This window comes from Odocoileus virginianus, chromosome 23 (assembly GCF_023699985.2).
Source record: "Odocoileus virginianus isolate 20LAN1187 ecotype Illinois chromosome 23, Ovbor_1.2, whole genome shotgun sequence".
Taxonomy (NCBI): Eukaryota; Metazoa; Chordata; class Mammalia; order Artiodactyla; family Cervidae; genus Odocoileus; species Odocoileus virginianus.
The window spans coordinates 30016662-30032229 of NC_069696.1; the positions used below are offsets into that span (position 1 = coordinate 30016662).

Below are 15568 nucleotides of genomic sequence, written 5' to 3' on the forward strand. Positions count from 1 at the left end.
TCTTTGCGACCCCATGAATCGCAGCACGCCAGGTCTCCCTGTCCATCACCAGCTCCCGGAGTTTACTCAAACTCATGTCCATTGAGTCAGTGATGCCATCCAGCCATCTCATCCTCTGTCATCCCCTTCTCCTTCTGCCCCCAATCCCTCCAGCATCAGGGTCTTTTCCAATGAGTCAACTCTTCGCATGAGGTGGCCAAAGTATTGGAGTTTCAGCTTCAGCATCAGTCCTTCCAACGAACACCCAGGACTGATCTCCTCTAGGATGGACTGGGTGGACTTCCTTGAAGTCCAAGGGACTCTCAAGAGTCTTCTCCCACACCACAGTTCAAAAGCATCAATTTTTCGGCACTCAGCTTTCTTCACAGTCCAACTCTCACATCCATACAAGGACTTTAGAACGTCTTAAATAATCCTTCCCCAACCCAAATGCTACATTACTGTTGTCATATTTTTTAATAACAGTTTTATGGAGATAAAATTTATATGCCATATATTTCACCCATTTAAAGTAGACAGTTTAATGGTTTTTAGTGCATTCAGTGTTGTGCAACCACCATCATAATCAATTTTAGAGCATATTCATCACTTCCCCCAAAGAAACCCCATACACATTCACAGCTCCCCCCTCATTTCCTCACAACCCCCCCAGATCTATGATACCACCAGTTACTTTCTCTATATTTCATGTAACTGGAATCATACAAGGTATGGTCTTCTGTAATCAGCTTTATGCACTCAGAACAACATTTTCAAGCTTCTTCCATGCTACAACATGTAGCAGCATGTATCATAAAACTTCCATTTTATGGCTGAAAAATATTCCATGGTATTACAAGATGGATACACACATTTTGTTTATTTATCAACTGATGACTATTATGGGTTGTTTGTTGTCATGTATTTCAGTTTATTTTTAAAATTCACATGTCATTATTAGGAGTAATGTTTTATACCTTACATATATAATCTGGTTTGCAGGTGGAAAACACAATTTTTGCTTGAGAAAATGCTTTCTATTTTGGCCTCACTGCTGTGTGACTTTCAGGATCTTAGTTCTTCCCCAACCAGGGATCGAACCAGGCCCATGATGGTGAAAGAAGAGAGTCCTAACTACTGGACTATCACGGAATTCCCTGAGAAAACATTTTTATCTCACTTTTGTTTTGAAAATTTTTGAGCTAAATGGATTAAAGATCTAAATGTAAGACCAGAAACTATAAAACTCCTAGAGGAGAACATAGGCAAAACACTCTCCAACATAAATCACAGCAGGATCCTCTATGACCCACATCCCAGAATTTTAGAAACAAAAGCAAAAATAAACAAATGGGACCTAATGAAACTTAAAAGCTTTTGCACAACAAAGGAAACTATAAGCAAGGTGAAAAGACAGCCCTCAGATTGGGAGAAAATAATAGCAAACGAAGCAACAGACAAAGGATTAATCTCAAAAATATACAAGCAACTCCTCCAGCTCAACTCCAGAAAAATAAATGACCCAATCAAAAAATGGGCCAAAGAACTAAACAGACATTTCTCCAAGGAAGACATACAGATGGCAAAAAAACACATGAAAAGATGCTCAACATCACTCATTATCAGAGAAATGCAAATCAAAACCACAATGAGGTACCATTACACGCCAGTCAGGATGGCTGCTATCCAAAAGTCTACAAGCGATAAATGCTGGAGAGGGTGTGGAGAAAAGGGAACCCTCTTACACTGTTGGTGGGAATGCAAATTAGTACAGCCACTATGGAAAACAGTGTGGAGATTTCTTAAAAAGCTGGAAATAGAACTGCCATGTGACCCAGCAATCCCACTTCTGGGCATACACACCAAGGAAACCAGATCTGAAAGAGACACGTGCACCCCAATGTTCATCGCAGCACTGTTTATAATAGCCAGGACATGGAAGCAACCTAGATGCCCATCAGCAGATGAATGGATGAGGAAGCTGTGGTACATATACACCATGGAATATTACTCAGCCATTAAAAAGAATTCATTTGAATCAGTTCTAATGAAATGGATGAAACTGGAGCCCATTATACAGAGTGAAGTAAGCCAGAAAGATAAATACCATTACAGTATACTAACACATATATATGGTATTTAGAAAGATGGTAATGATAACCCTATATGCAAAACAGAAAAAGAGACTCAGATGTATAGAACAGACTTGTGGACTCTGGGAGAAGGCAAGGGTGGGATGTTTCAAGGGAACAGCATCAAAACATGTATATTATCTAGGGTGAAACAGATCACCAGCCCAGGTTGGGTGCATGAGACAAGTGCTCGGGCCTGGTGCACTGGAAAGACCCAGAAGGATTGGGTGGAGAGGGAGGTGGGAGGGGGGACCGGGATGGGGAATACATGTAAATCCATGGCTAATTCATTTCAATGTATGATAAAAACCACTGCAATGATGTAAAGTAATTAGCCTCCAACTAATAAAAATAAATGAAAAAAAAAAAGATAATTTTTGAGCTGATATAGAATTCTAAATTGTCAGTTATTTACTTTCAGTACACTGAGGACATCATTCCACTTTTTTTGGCTTCTGTTGTGGCTGTTAAGACCAGAAATTCAAGATTTAACCACTTCTACAAAAAAAAAAAGTTGGCTTAAAACTCAACATTCAGAAAACTAAGATCATGGCATCTGGTCCCATCACTTTATGGCAAATAGATGGGGAAACAGTGGAAACAGTGGCAGACTTTATTTTTTGGCCTCCAAAATCACTGTAGATGGTGACTGCAGCCATGAAATTAAAAGACTCTTGCTCCTTGGAAGAAAAGTTGTGACCAACCTAGACAGCATATTAAAAAGTAGAGACACTACTTTGCCAACAAATGTCCGTCTAGTCAAGGCTATGGTTTTTCCAGTGGTCATGTATGTATGTGAGAGTTGGACTATAAAGAAAGCTGAGCACTGAAGAATTGATGCTTTTGAAGTATGGTGTTGGAGAAGACTCTTGAGTCCCTCAGACTGCAAGGAGATCCAGCCAGTCCATCCTAAAGAAGATCAGTCCTGGGTGTTCATTGGTAGGACTGATGTTGAAGCTGAAACTCCAATACTTTGGCCACCTGATGTGAAGAGCTGACTCATTTGAAAAGACCCTGATGCTGGGAAAGACTGAGGGCAGGAGGAGAAGGGGACAACAGAGGATGAGATGGTGGCAGAGGATGGCATCACCAGACTCAATGGACATGGGTTTGGGTGGACTCCAGGAGTTGGTGATGGACAGGGAGGCCTGGCGTGCTGCGGTTCATGGAGTCACAAAGAGTTGGACACAACTGAGGGACTGAACTGAACTGAAGATATATCTCAATTTCAGTCATGTTAAAGTGTAAAATGTAAAAAGATGAGTATCCTAGAATTAATAAAATACGATATCATTAAGTAAAAATGTTTCAGATTTAAAACAATGCCTCTAAGATTTCACTATCTAAAGCCAAAAATGAAATGTCCACACAAACTAATAAGCTACTGTAGACCCATATATAAATGATTGTAGTCCACCAGAATACTCCCCGTAAGAATGTGCTTTATAAATGTTGCTCAGTTATATCCACAATCCCTAACACAGTATCAGGTTGGTAGTGGGTTCAAGTGACTGAGAAAAGCAAACACCAATGGCAATCAAGAGAATTTTTTGAAAAAATGTTTAACTGTATAAATACCAAAGACACATTTATATAATCATGTCTTCTTAAATGGGGTATTATATATTTATTCAACAAATATTCGTGAATTTCTACTATGTGCCAGACTAAACACTATGGATCCAAAAATAAATAAAACATGCTCTGACCTTGAGCAGCTCACATTGAAAAATTATTACAATAAAATGACAGGTGTTATAATTGAGTTATGTACGAATTCATGTGCTATCTGAACGTAGTACCACTGATTTCACAAGAGAAAATGATAGGAAATTAACAGAGTGGTGACTCTTCAGATATGACTTAAATCTGGCATTCCAAATCGAAATCCCGTTGAGATCAGAAAGGCAAATGATGAAAGAGATTTGGTCATAGTCTGGACCACAACAAAAGGGGAAGCATTTCCAAAAAGGTGTAGCTGCCACTTGTCTAGCCAACTGTTCCCTTATGGGACTGTAGGCCCAGTGTTATCAGGTTGCCAATTTTTTAAGAATAGAAATCACATTTTTGCATGATAACACCTTGGCAACTGATTAAAAAAAGAACTTTTAGGTTAAATGAACTATGTCTATGTTTGCCAGTAAGAGACTATAATCTCTGCTTTAAAGTATAAATCTACCCAGTGAAGAGAGAAAAAGTTACTTGAGACATCCTCTAAGGAACTGAAATTTTAACAAAGCACAGAAAAATTCAGTACATGTTATCATGCAACCCATTTAGAAACATATTATCTTAGGGTTCACTTTTAAGTCACAGAAGGTTTTGGACCTAAATTTTTATGGGTTTATCTGAAATGAAGAAAAAGCTTCTTAATCCAAAATTTTCTAGAGCACAAATAATAAAATACTTAAAATCTAGACACAAGTAAAAATTAAAGGCTATCTTAAAAAAGTCTTTGTGAAATTAGAAGCATTTTTTAACATCAAATTTGAAATATGTCCTGTTATTGTAAAGGATTATTCAATGATTTAAATAGCATTAACGTCTAAAAACTAAGCTTAGTAAACTCCATAAACTATAATACAACTACCAGAAAATGTTTTAAAAATTCGGTTTTTAAAACTATTTTGAGAAATAATTTCTACCTACCTTTTTTGCTTTGGGAGCCTAAAAGTTGGAAAAACAAAAGAATTGATAAATTTAAAAAATAATTCATACATTTTAAACAAAAGTATCATGATTACCTAACATGTTAAGATTCAGAGAAGCTAGGTAAAAAAGACAAAGGAACTTTCTGTACCCTCTTTGCAAATTCTCTTTAAATCTAAAATTATCTCAAAAGGTTTTTTTAGAAAAGAATTCAGACAGAACTACAAGTCTAGAAAATACTATGATAGTTCACCCACTGAAGCATCTTTTGTAAGTAAATATTACACTTTCTATGACAATCAATGATCCATGTTTAATGAAATATCTGATTATGAAACAGAATACCAGTTAAGAAGGCACTGATTTAAAGGGTTCTAAAGAACAAGAAATCATTGACTAAGTATTTGTATTAATGTCAAGCCTAAAAGTGTGGGAATGATTTCATATCACAGAGACATAGTCTATCAAGTTAGATTGCTGATTTTATAGAAAAAGAATCAGTAATTTAAAGCCGGTAAAGCTATGACAAAGTGATTCTATTCAGCAATGAGTCCTAAAGCAGAGGTATGATTTTTTAGATCTTAGAAAGTAAAGCATTTCAATAAATATTTACAAGTATTTTTTAATAACTCTACTTGTAATTTCCTGATTTGGCCCTTTTGTTCACTAGATTTCTGGTAAGGAATTTGTAAGATGATACACTTCCCACATTTGAAGACTAGTACAAGAGAAGTTATTGGTTCAAGCCATAAGGTTATCACTACATACAATATAAATGTTAAAACTGACATCAAGCAGTAGATTATGTTTGTGCATATATCCCACTAATTCATTCAACGGGTATTTCTTAATGATTTACACACAGTTCTCTGAGATACTAGAGATGACATAAATAAGAATGATGGTGACTCGACTCTCACAACTTTTACAAAGGTGTTTTATTTTTACCATACTTGCTATCATTAATAGTTAACATACGTCCATCTTGAAATAACTTCTATACAGCAGAATATGTAAACAGCAATGGCCCTGTTCCCAAGCAGCCACATTTTAAAGGTGGGCAAACTGTCATCTCTCATTAGGGCTTTTAATGTGAGGCAGGTTTGGGATAAGTACATACACTCAAGTGGAAGTGAAGGTCGCTCAGTCGTGTCTGACTCTTTGCAACCCCATGGACTATACAGTCCACAGAATTCTCCAGACCAGGGTACTGGAGAGGGTAACCTTTCCCTTCTCCAGGGGATGTTCCCAACCCAGGGATCGAACCCAGGTTTCCCGCATTGCAGGCAGACTCTTTACCAGCTGAGCCACAAGGGAAGCCCAAGAATACTGGAGTGGGCAGCCTATCCCTTCTCCAGGGGATCTTCCTAACCCAGGAATCGAACCAGGGTCTCCTGCATTGCAGGCAGACTCTACCAACTGAGCTATCAGAGAAGCCACATATACTCATTCTCCCTGCAAATCATAAGAGCATCAGGTAGTATAGTAGTTCTCAGAGAGCATAAGCATCGCCTGGGATGCCTGTTAAGAATGTATATTCCTGGGCTAAAAGTGTATACACTCACTTCTCTCTCCCCATTGTAATTCAGTTCATGGTATGGGTTGAATTGTGTCCCCTCAAAATTCATACATTAAAGTCCTATCTCCCAGTGTCTCCAAATGTTTCCTTGTTTGGAAAGAGGGTCCGTGATGATGTAATTAAATTAAGAGGAGGTCATACCAGAATTGGGTGAACCTCTGATTCAATAAGACTGGAAACCTTGTAAAAAGGGGGAAATGTGGACACAGACACACAGACACACAGACACACACACACACACACACACACACTCAGAGAACACCAAAGAATGGGATAATGCTGCCACAAGACAAAAAGTAGCAGAAGCTAGCACCTGCAGGGTGAGAACAGCCTTGACAACACCTTAATCTGAGACTTCTAGACTCTGAAACTATAAAACAATAAATCTCTAATGGTGAAGCCAGTTAGTTTGTGGTATGTTGTTACTTGGCAGTCCTAGGAAACATACTTAGATCTGGAGTCCAGCCTGTTCCTGGAATCTGCATTTGAACTGGTATTCAAGGCTTGCGTGCATGCTAAGCTGCTTCAGTAGTGTCCAGCTCTTGTAACCCCGTGGACTGTAACCTGCCAGACCTCTCTGTCTATGGGATTCTCCAGGCAGGAACACTGGAGTGGGTTGCTATGCCCTCCTCCAGGGGATATTCCCCACCCAGGATTGGAACCTGTGGTTCTTATGTCTCCTGCATTGGCAGGTAAGTTCTTTATCGCTAGAGCCACCTGGCAAGTCCATTCCAAGTTTATTAGAGGCCAATTTTCCGGAAACCACATTTTGAGAAAGACTGCCAGAGGGATCTAAAAACAAGAAACTTGTGTACTGGTTGGAAAATAATAAATAGGTGCCTATTGTTCCCTTAAGTTATCAGCAGCTTTAAGTCAGTTTAAAAATCCATTTACTTTCTGTTCTCCCTGACATAAACGCTCTCCACACCCTATTTCTTCTCATCACTTCTGGTAAATTCATAATCATACTTTAAAACACAGCTTGAAAAGCACTGGTCTGCTCTTCCCGTCCCCCTTTCCTCTCCCGCCCTAATTTTAACACTGCTATCTTTGTGTTACTCCAATGTAGTCACTTCAATGATTACAGTTATAAAACTGTATTGTAATTAATTTGCTAAGTCTGTCTTTCATACCAGGGAGAGACTGTAATGATCACCTTTGTGTACTTCCTTTCAGTCTAGTGCCAAGCACAAAGAATATGCTCCATATTTTCCCTTAATTAATGAATTAAATAGTTAACTAGTTACGCTTTCCACTTCCATCTCGTTTTAATCGCTGAAGAAGATGGAAATCACGTTTAAGAAAATGGGAGACGAGAACATGTCATTGCTACATGTTGGGTCTGTGTTACTGGAGAAGACATGATAGATGAAAAGTGCAGAAAAACAAAACAAGAAGCTTTATCATACTTAGACACCAGGCAGGTTGCATACACCGAATCACAAAACAATTCAAATATCCACAAAAGACCACAGAAAATAACTTTTCAAAGCAGAGTAAACTGCAGCAGCTTTCAATTAATTGCTGAGGAGGCAAAAAAAAAAAAAACCCAAAAAACAAAAAACTATGCATTTCCACCAAGCTGCAATTAAAAAAAAAAAAAAAAGCAATTTCACAGGAATGTCTATCACTACTAGGAGTAACTAAATTGAGACGAATATTTGAATTTAGCAGCAGCTGGAGATTAAAACACCATCTGATCTGATTAAAACAACACAAACTGGCCATTCCCCGTTTGCAGAAACCGGTCTGGACTCTCTCTCCGGTCCGTCAGACCTCGAACGGAAGGCCATACTTCAGGAGAGGTCCATCCCCCCTAAGGATATGGGGTCTTTCCTAATAAAATATGACAGGCTCTTGCCACATCATTTAACACGGCGCAAGAGCATCAATGATCGCCCCTTGACCCTGCTCCCCTACGTTCGCCGCTCACCATGCTGAGGCATACACGACCTCTGTAGTCGGCCAAGTGTGATCTCTGGGTTGTGTGGACCAACGCTGCCGCGTTGTCAGGACGACAAGCCCCACCCACTGGGCCCCAGGGCCGCTGCGGAGGTCCCCGCGTCTGGGTTCGCGTAGTCGCGCTGGGGTTCTTCCGGACGGCGCCCTACCCACTTCCCTGACAGGTTGCTCCGCCCCACAACAGCCTGCCGCCCGCCTCGGTCGAGAGCCTCCGGCGTCGGGGCTGAGGGTTGCGTTTACGGCTGCGGCGTGCCGGAAAGTGCGTGAGTGCCGCGCCGGGCGTCTTGTTTTGTTTTCCGGATGCTTGAGTCTGGAGGCGGTTTGCTCTGGGCGACGACCAGCAGGTGTAGGAAAAGGGCTTGTGTGCGTCTTCCAACGTTGACAGTCCCTCTCCCTGTTTCCGTAGATTTGCTGGGGCGAATCTTTCTTTGCGGATTTCGAGAAGGAAGGGGGCCACCGGCTACGCGACTGGGTCAAGTGACTGACACCGGGTCGGCTTCCTGGGCCGCCACCGCTTAGACCAGCGGGGGCCCGGGCTCGATTGGCAGTTTAGAATAAAAGGTAAATAAATTGGCACCCAGAGGGTTATTTTTAAATGACCTTCAGATTCTTCTCCCTGCACCTGGTTGTTTATTTCCTGAGACATCAAGGTATATGCTGGTTTTTGTGTTTGTTTTTCAAGAGGAGCTCTAAACAAGAACTGGAAATAATTTGAAGTAGATCCTGGGTAACGTATACCTTACTGGTGGAGGTCTCAGAGACCCAGCAGGACGCGCTAAATTCGGTGCCCAGAGTCAAGGTCACAGTATACTAACCGGTCTACTAACATGAAGAAACGCTGGCAGCTTAGACCAACAGGAAAATTAGAAGAAAGTAAGAGACTGAGAAGTTAACCTTCCAAAGCGTATCTGAATTCCGTTATGAATTTAGATCTAAACCCCGTTTAGGCTTAAACCTCATTTTAGCCTGACAAGACATGAAATGCTTTAAAATTCTTGCCACCATTTCTCATCTCTGATTGTAATTTTATAATGCGCTCTTGCGATTTCATTGACTAAAGGTATTATTAAATAAGTATTTCTGACTCAGCTAGTCTTTGTAGGTTAAAGTGTCATTCTCCCCACAGAAATCCAGATTGTGTCATACCTATGACATTTCACCTTCACATCCCTGGTAGCAAGATTAAAATCGTCTTAATGTCGACTTTGATATAGAGTTCCAAAGCTGGTATGGAACTAAGCTTTTAAGTTTTTCAGTCAAACTACTAATGTTTATGATTACAGAACTTCAGTCAGCTCTGATGGGAATAAGGAAGTGTGAATGGTAATCACAAATAATTTTGATATTGCGGTATTTCAGGAGAGACTTACTCAAGTTCTCCTTCCACCAAATTCCCCCCAGGGAGGAGGATTTGCTATGGATGTGTTAGAACATGCTGGACTGTGTTCTAGGGGACTGCTCTGCTCTGAGATTATACCAGTGCGCTTATTTAGTTCTCCTCTACTAGTCTTACAACCTGCAAGAATAAAAAGGCCCATTTCCTCTGTTCACTTTTACCTCCAGACAGGTGCAGTTCCTAGCCCCTCTGAACATACATGACCATCTTCTTTCAACTCACTTTTATAATCTTCTAGGTAGGCCTCGACCAAGCAGAATACCAGCTTTGGGGGCAAAATCTCTTGCCACCTGCCTCTCAGATTACATATCCTTTGATGCTGGCAAGTGTGTTGGGATAAATTTTAGTGTGAAGCTTTTTAGGCTTAACTGCTTTGGGGAAATGTGCTCCATCTGTTTGAGTCAAATCTGAACTTCATGGGGAAGAGTGATCAGTAACAGCTTTGGGCACCATGATGTTGCTGTTTAGTCACTAAGTCATGTCTTACTCTTTCGTAACCCCATGGACTGGAGGCCCCAGGCTCCTTTGTCCCTGGGATTTCCCAGATGAGAACCCTGGAGTTGGTTACCATTGCCTTCTCGCTTAACCCATTACTGGAGTTGGTTAAGTCTTGGCCCACAAGTCATTGGGAAAGAGCTATCAATGTGGATTGTATGCCCACCCCCATCCAGGTTTCTTAGAATGATAGGGAACTTCTCACACTCCCTAACTCTCATTTGGCTCTTCATAAAAACAGTAACTTCCATGACTTTATGCAGGGTTAAGGAGCAGCCCCAGGTCCCTGCTGCATTTAAACTGTTCACCAGTTCACCCAAGGAAACCTGTTTCTCCTAAAGGCTAAAGTAAACTTAAAATGCCTGAAGGTCAGTATGCAGTAATAAAACATTTCCTTAACTCATGAAAGTTAATATATCAAGGAATGGGACAAATTTATCTTGGTCACAGCAGCTACTTTTTTGCTGGGCAGGTCCTTTTTTATGCATAATTTGTTTAAAAAACAAAGATGATTTAAGCCACATTTCTAAAAACTTTTACAAAATGTGAATTAAATAGAGTTATGCTGTTTGCCAGGAATTAAACAGGCTGTAATTTCTGATTTGAAGTTACATCTAATGTAGATTTAATTTACAATTGTTTTAAAAGCACAAGGTTCTTCCTTAAGTGTCATTTTCAGTAAGATTAAAACACACAAAAAGTGGCTCTCAGAAAAAATGTTTTTAAAATGGAATTAGGTGTTGCTGTACTGGGATAAATAGACCCATCTAATTTCACTCCTGAAAGCACTAAATCTTCAGTAAGCGATTTTAAAAATAAATTAGAATAATAGAGGAGGAGATGACAACAGTAAAGCTTTGGAAGCTGCAAGACAGATGACTGTCACCTAGCACACTTGAAAAGGCCAATTTATACTGCATAATTCTCAAAAAGGCCTTGGAACAGGGCCATTGGAGCTGGAAATGAAGAATGAAGTAAATCAGAGAGGATGAAGTGAAAGCTGTTTGAGAAACATCTCTAAATCTCTGCATGCCTCTCTCTCAGAAGACTAGAGGTTTATTTCTGGACAGAATCAATAATCTATGGTGTGGGGGTGTCCTCAGGCTGGGAGCAGGTTAGGTGCATTTGAGTATACATGATGCTGAATGCAAGGCCCTGTGTCGTTTTCCACTTCTTAATGTAGTATCCTCATTAGATTGGAAGACTCTTATCTGGGGAATCTGACCAGCCCAGGAGGAACAGACTTAAGATAACATCAGAGGTTCCCCAGTAAGGGGCCCAATTAGATCACCCTTAGTGAAGCCCCAAAGTCTCTAAGCTGCAACCTCTAAGCAGATCTTCTAAAGGGTTTGTTTTTTTGTTTTTGTTTTGTTTTGGAAAAGGACTACCGTTTATGCAGGAAAGCTCAAGTGATAACAGACAAAAGCAGAAAAATAGCACTTTGGAGGAAAACAAGAGTTAATATTAATGAACTCAGATGTTCTGATACATTGTATACTTGTCACTGTGAACTCATAAATCACTAGTTAATAGGGGATGCAGACAATTATTAACATGTAAACAGTGTTGGCTCCTATATATATTTTTCCTAAAGAAAGAAAAGCCATAGAAGCAGATCATAAACTTCAGCAAGAAAAGGTCTTCACTTAGTTGCTGGCAGCAGAAGCCTTTCAAGTGTATTTGTAAAAAAAAAAAAAATTAAGTGCTTACCCCTAGGGCTTCCTCCCCAGAGAAGTATGCAACTGTTGACCTGGTTACAGGTTGAATCCCCTACTGACCAGCCTTGTGGTTTAATGTCTACTTCCACATGCACTTCAGTATCTCCCAGCCCTACTCTTAGCATTATGCCAGCACGTCTACACTACTTTTAAACAGTTTTACTAACGTATAATTGACATACAAATGCTACACTTAAGTATAAATACAATTTGATAAATTTGACTCATGCCTACACCTATGAAACCTCACTACAATCATCATGATAAAACCATCATCCCCAGGGATTTCCTCCTGTCTCCTGTGATCCCTTCCTGGTCTCCAGCCCTCTACTCCTATTCATAAACTTCATCTATCTCTGTAGTATCCTCCAGCAATGCTGAGAGCAATCTGAGTGGCTCAGATCAGCTCTCCAGGTACCAATTTTTGTTTTTTTTAATTGGTGCTCTGTTTACAACTGCAGAGGATTTGAGTGGTATGCCTCAAACCTCTTTTCCCCCCATAATCTCTGTTGCTTTTAATGTTTTTGCAAGATGAAAGGTTTTTCTGGATGACATATACTTATGTTTCACAGTACCTCCCACAAAATGCTAACTTCAAAGGAAAAAAAGTAACTGTGGAGAGTCCTAACAAACACCACCTTAACCAAGTGATCAAAACTAACCTCAGCCATAATGGAACAGACTGGAATTGTGTCCACATAATAGAATGCAATGAAATAAAGTATGTCTAATGTTTCTGCCCAAACTATGTAAGCTGAATCTAGCCATAAATTAACTTCAAAACAAGACATATTTCTACAAAATTAATGGCCTGTGATCCTCACAGGTGTCAAGTTTATGAAAATCAAGGAAATTCAAAGGAATTTTTTCAGATTGAAGGCTAGAGACATGGAAATTAGTTGCGATGTGTCATCAGTGTAGATTGGATTCTTTTGCTATAAAGGGCAAAACTCAGGGTTGTGGATTCAACCCTGAGTAGTAATATAGTAGTAGTATAGTATAGTAGTAATATAGCAGTGCTTGTTAATTTCCTGATTCTGATGGTGGTTTTGTGCTGTAAGAAAACGTCCTTGTTCATAGAAAGTACCTCAAACTGTTGTCCAGTATGGTAGCAACTAAGCCATTGGTACTTATAAACATGTCTGGCATAACACTTCTTAAAATATTTTGGATAAAAATGTTACATTATCAAAATTATTTCAGCTGTTTTATTTTTAATAAGGACTATCAAAGTAAAATTACATGGGTGGCTTGCACTGTATTTCTTTTGGATGACACTGCAAAGTATTCAGGCTGATTTGGTATCATGTTAGCAACTTACCCTCAAATAATTCAGGGAAAAAAGAAGTTATTAGTACTGAGTTGCAGCTTTTCTGATTGAATGAAATTATTTTAAAATGAAAATTATGTTAATGAGGGATATAAAAAGGTATGTTATTTTAGATTAATGGGCAAATGGGCATTATGAAATTTTAAGGTTATAAATGGCATTGACATTCATTTGGGGCCTATCACAAACTAAATGTTTATAATGCAGGAATTTCAGGAGTTAACCCCCACAACCATCACAAGTATTAGGGATTATCTCCTATGTTTAGGCTGTGATGGTGCCTTTAAGGAGCAGCACAAAGTCCACGTAGAGTCAGCTCACCTATCCCACTGGATGCTGCCTGCTCTCCCGCACCGCCGTTACGGGTTGTTCACTTGTCTCTTCATCACTGATCTTATCGCCCATTTGCCATTAGCGGTGAGCCTGCTTGACTCTCACCTGTCTGTCCTCCCCTTTAGCCTTTCTTAGGAGGGCACCCTTGATTTATCAGGCCTCTTCCCAATTCCTGCAAACAGTTCAAGCCTTGCCTTGAGAGCAGGGTAGACAGTCTCCCTCTGACAAGAAAAGAGGCTCAGAAAGATTAAGTAACCTGTACAACACTGTGCAGCTGGGATTCCAAATCTAGTTCTAATTCATTCCACTCTATAAAAGGAGGTCCACCTGCTTATCTGTCTCTGACAATCTACTTTCTCTAATTGTTCTGTTTCCTTCATAGAACTTACCACAATTCATAATGATCTTTTATGTCCCTCAGGAGATGCTAATGCTGTGATAGCAGCTATCTTACCTGACATGTTCACAGCTGCATCTCACTGCCTGGAACATAAAAGTGCACAATCAACTTTTACCGAACGGCAAAAAAAAAGGGGGGGAGTACCAGTTTACCAGTGTGTAAAACCTTTTTTAAGACTACAATGCAGTTATTTGTAAAAACTTTTCTTTTTCTTTAGGTATATTACAATATAAAAGTGGATATTTTCCATGATAAATGAAAATGGCCAATTCTTTAAGAGGAGAAGTACTGAATCTTTATAAGAATGTAAGTAAGTACGTTGCCAGTTTTGTAAATTTTATATGACAGATTGTTTAGAAATATATAATCTTTCTTTTTTAAGCTGCTGTATCTTGGACGAGACTATCCAAAGGGAGCAGACTATTTCAAAAGGCGTCTGAAGAATGTTTTCCTTAAAAACAAAGATGTGAAGGACCCAGAGAAGATCAAAGAACTTATTGAACGGGGCAAATTTGTAATGAAAGAACTAGAAGCATTATACTTCCTTAGGAAATATAGAGCTATGAAACAACGCTATTATTCAGATACCAACAAAACTCAATGATCAGCATTACTGTAATTTGACTGAGATCAGTGCCAGCTGTTTATGTACCAGCTATGACAAAAATAACTTTAAGGTGTCAAGATATATATTGTGTTAAAAATACCTGAGCCGCCTTACTGAACTAAAACAAGTTTCAACTTCTATTGCTTTATCAGCAACCTTTATGCTCAATTTTTATATAACAATTAACTAATGTTAAATGTCAATTTTATAGTAATTTAGCTATATAATGTTCCCAACTACTTATTAAAAATTGATGAGCACCCAATTTTGAATGAAAATGTACTTAAGTTTTATTGAAAAATTCGCCAATTATTCTTAGCCCATTTCTGCATTTTACTGAAAAGAGAATGCCGTTTAATGTACACTTAAGCAGAATGATTTCTTGCAAGTTTATTTCCTTAACTTTTAAAGGAGCTCATTTTTTACCCCATTTGAGATGTTAACAGCACATATCCAATGTTCACTGCAAAAGAAGTAGCATCTGGTAATGATTTAAGTGCAGTTAGTAGAAATAATATGTATCAAGTTAAGAACTTGAAACAGCCTATCAGTGACTGGCATTACATAATATACCTATTTAATTATTTCCAGTATTAATTTTGCAATTGGATGCCTTTGGGCCTTAAATCACCTGTTGTATATCAATTACCTTCTTCAATAAAATGTAATGATTTATGTTATTCTATTCTTTTGTCATAAAGGCAGATTTGGTTTGCATCCAATTCTAAATGAGTTAATATGACATAGGACCTAAACATAACATGGTTTTAAGCAAACACTTAAACCTTTACACAGTGTTCACAGCACCTTTCACAAATAAAAAACATCTAGCTTATAAGATGAAGAGAAGATTTACTAATATACTATAGCGTCTGTTGCTTATAAACTATCCTGTATCATTTGTGGGGCTAATGTTTCCAATTTCCCTGGCAATCCAGTGGTTAGGAGCTGGCACTTTCACTGCTGTGGACCCAGGTCACGGTCAGGG

At 39.1% G+C, this 15568-nt stretch overlaps 2 protein-coding genes across 8 annotated transcripts in view; one reads left to right on the forward strand and one right to left on the reverse strand.

Annotated features, from left to right (window-relative positions):
- The window catches only part of DNAI7 (dynein axonemal intermediate chain 7), an 82196-nt gene extending 73625 nt beyond the window's left edge, over positions 1 to 8571 (reverse strand). For 5 of the 7 annotated variants that reach the window (XM_070453790.1, XM_070453788.1, XM_070453792.1 and 2 more), the window contains exons 1-2: positions 8273 to 8571; positions 4761 to 4778 (exon numbers count right to left, since the gene is read on the reverse strand). In XM_070453790.1, the coding sequence (XP_070309891.1) occupies positions 4761 to 4778; positions 8273 to 8285 (31 nt within the window). In that variant the 5' untranslated portion in view covers positions 8286 to 8571. The remainder of the gene's footprint in view (positions 1 to 4760; positions 4779 to 8272) is intronic. The other 2 variants (XM_070453791.1, XM_070453789.1) reach the window with 1 other exon arrangement.
- A 43-nt stretch (positions 8572 to 8614) lies between these two features.
- Positions 8615 to 15265, forward strand: ETFRF1 (electron transfer flavoprotein regulatory factor 1). Its single transcript, XM_020871305.2, has 3 exons — positions 8615 to 8862; positions 14191 to 14279; positions 14356 to 15265. Exons 2-3 carry the CDS (start codon positions 14229 to 14231, stop codon positions 14575 to 14577), a joined length of 273 nt encoding a protein of 90 aa, XP_020726964.1. The 5' UTR covers positions 8615 to 8862; positions 14191 to 14228; the 3' UTR covers positions 14578 to 15265.
- The last annotated feature ends 303 nt before the right edge of the window (positions 15266 to 15568 follow it).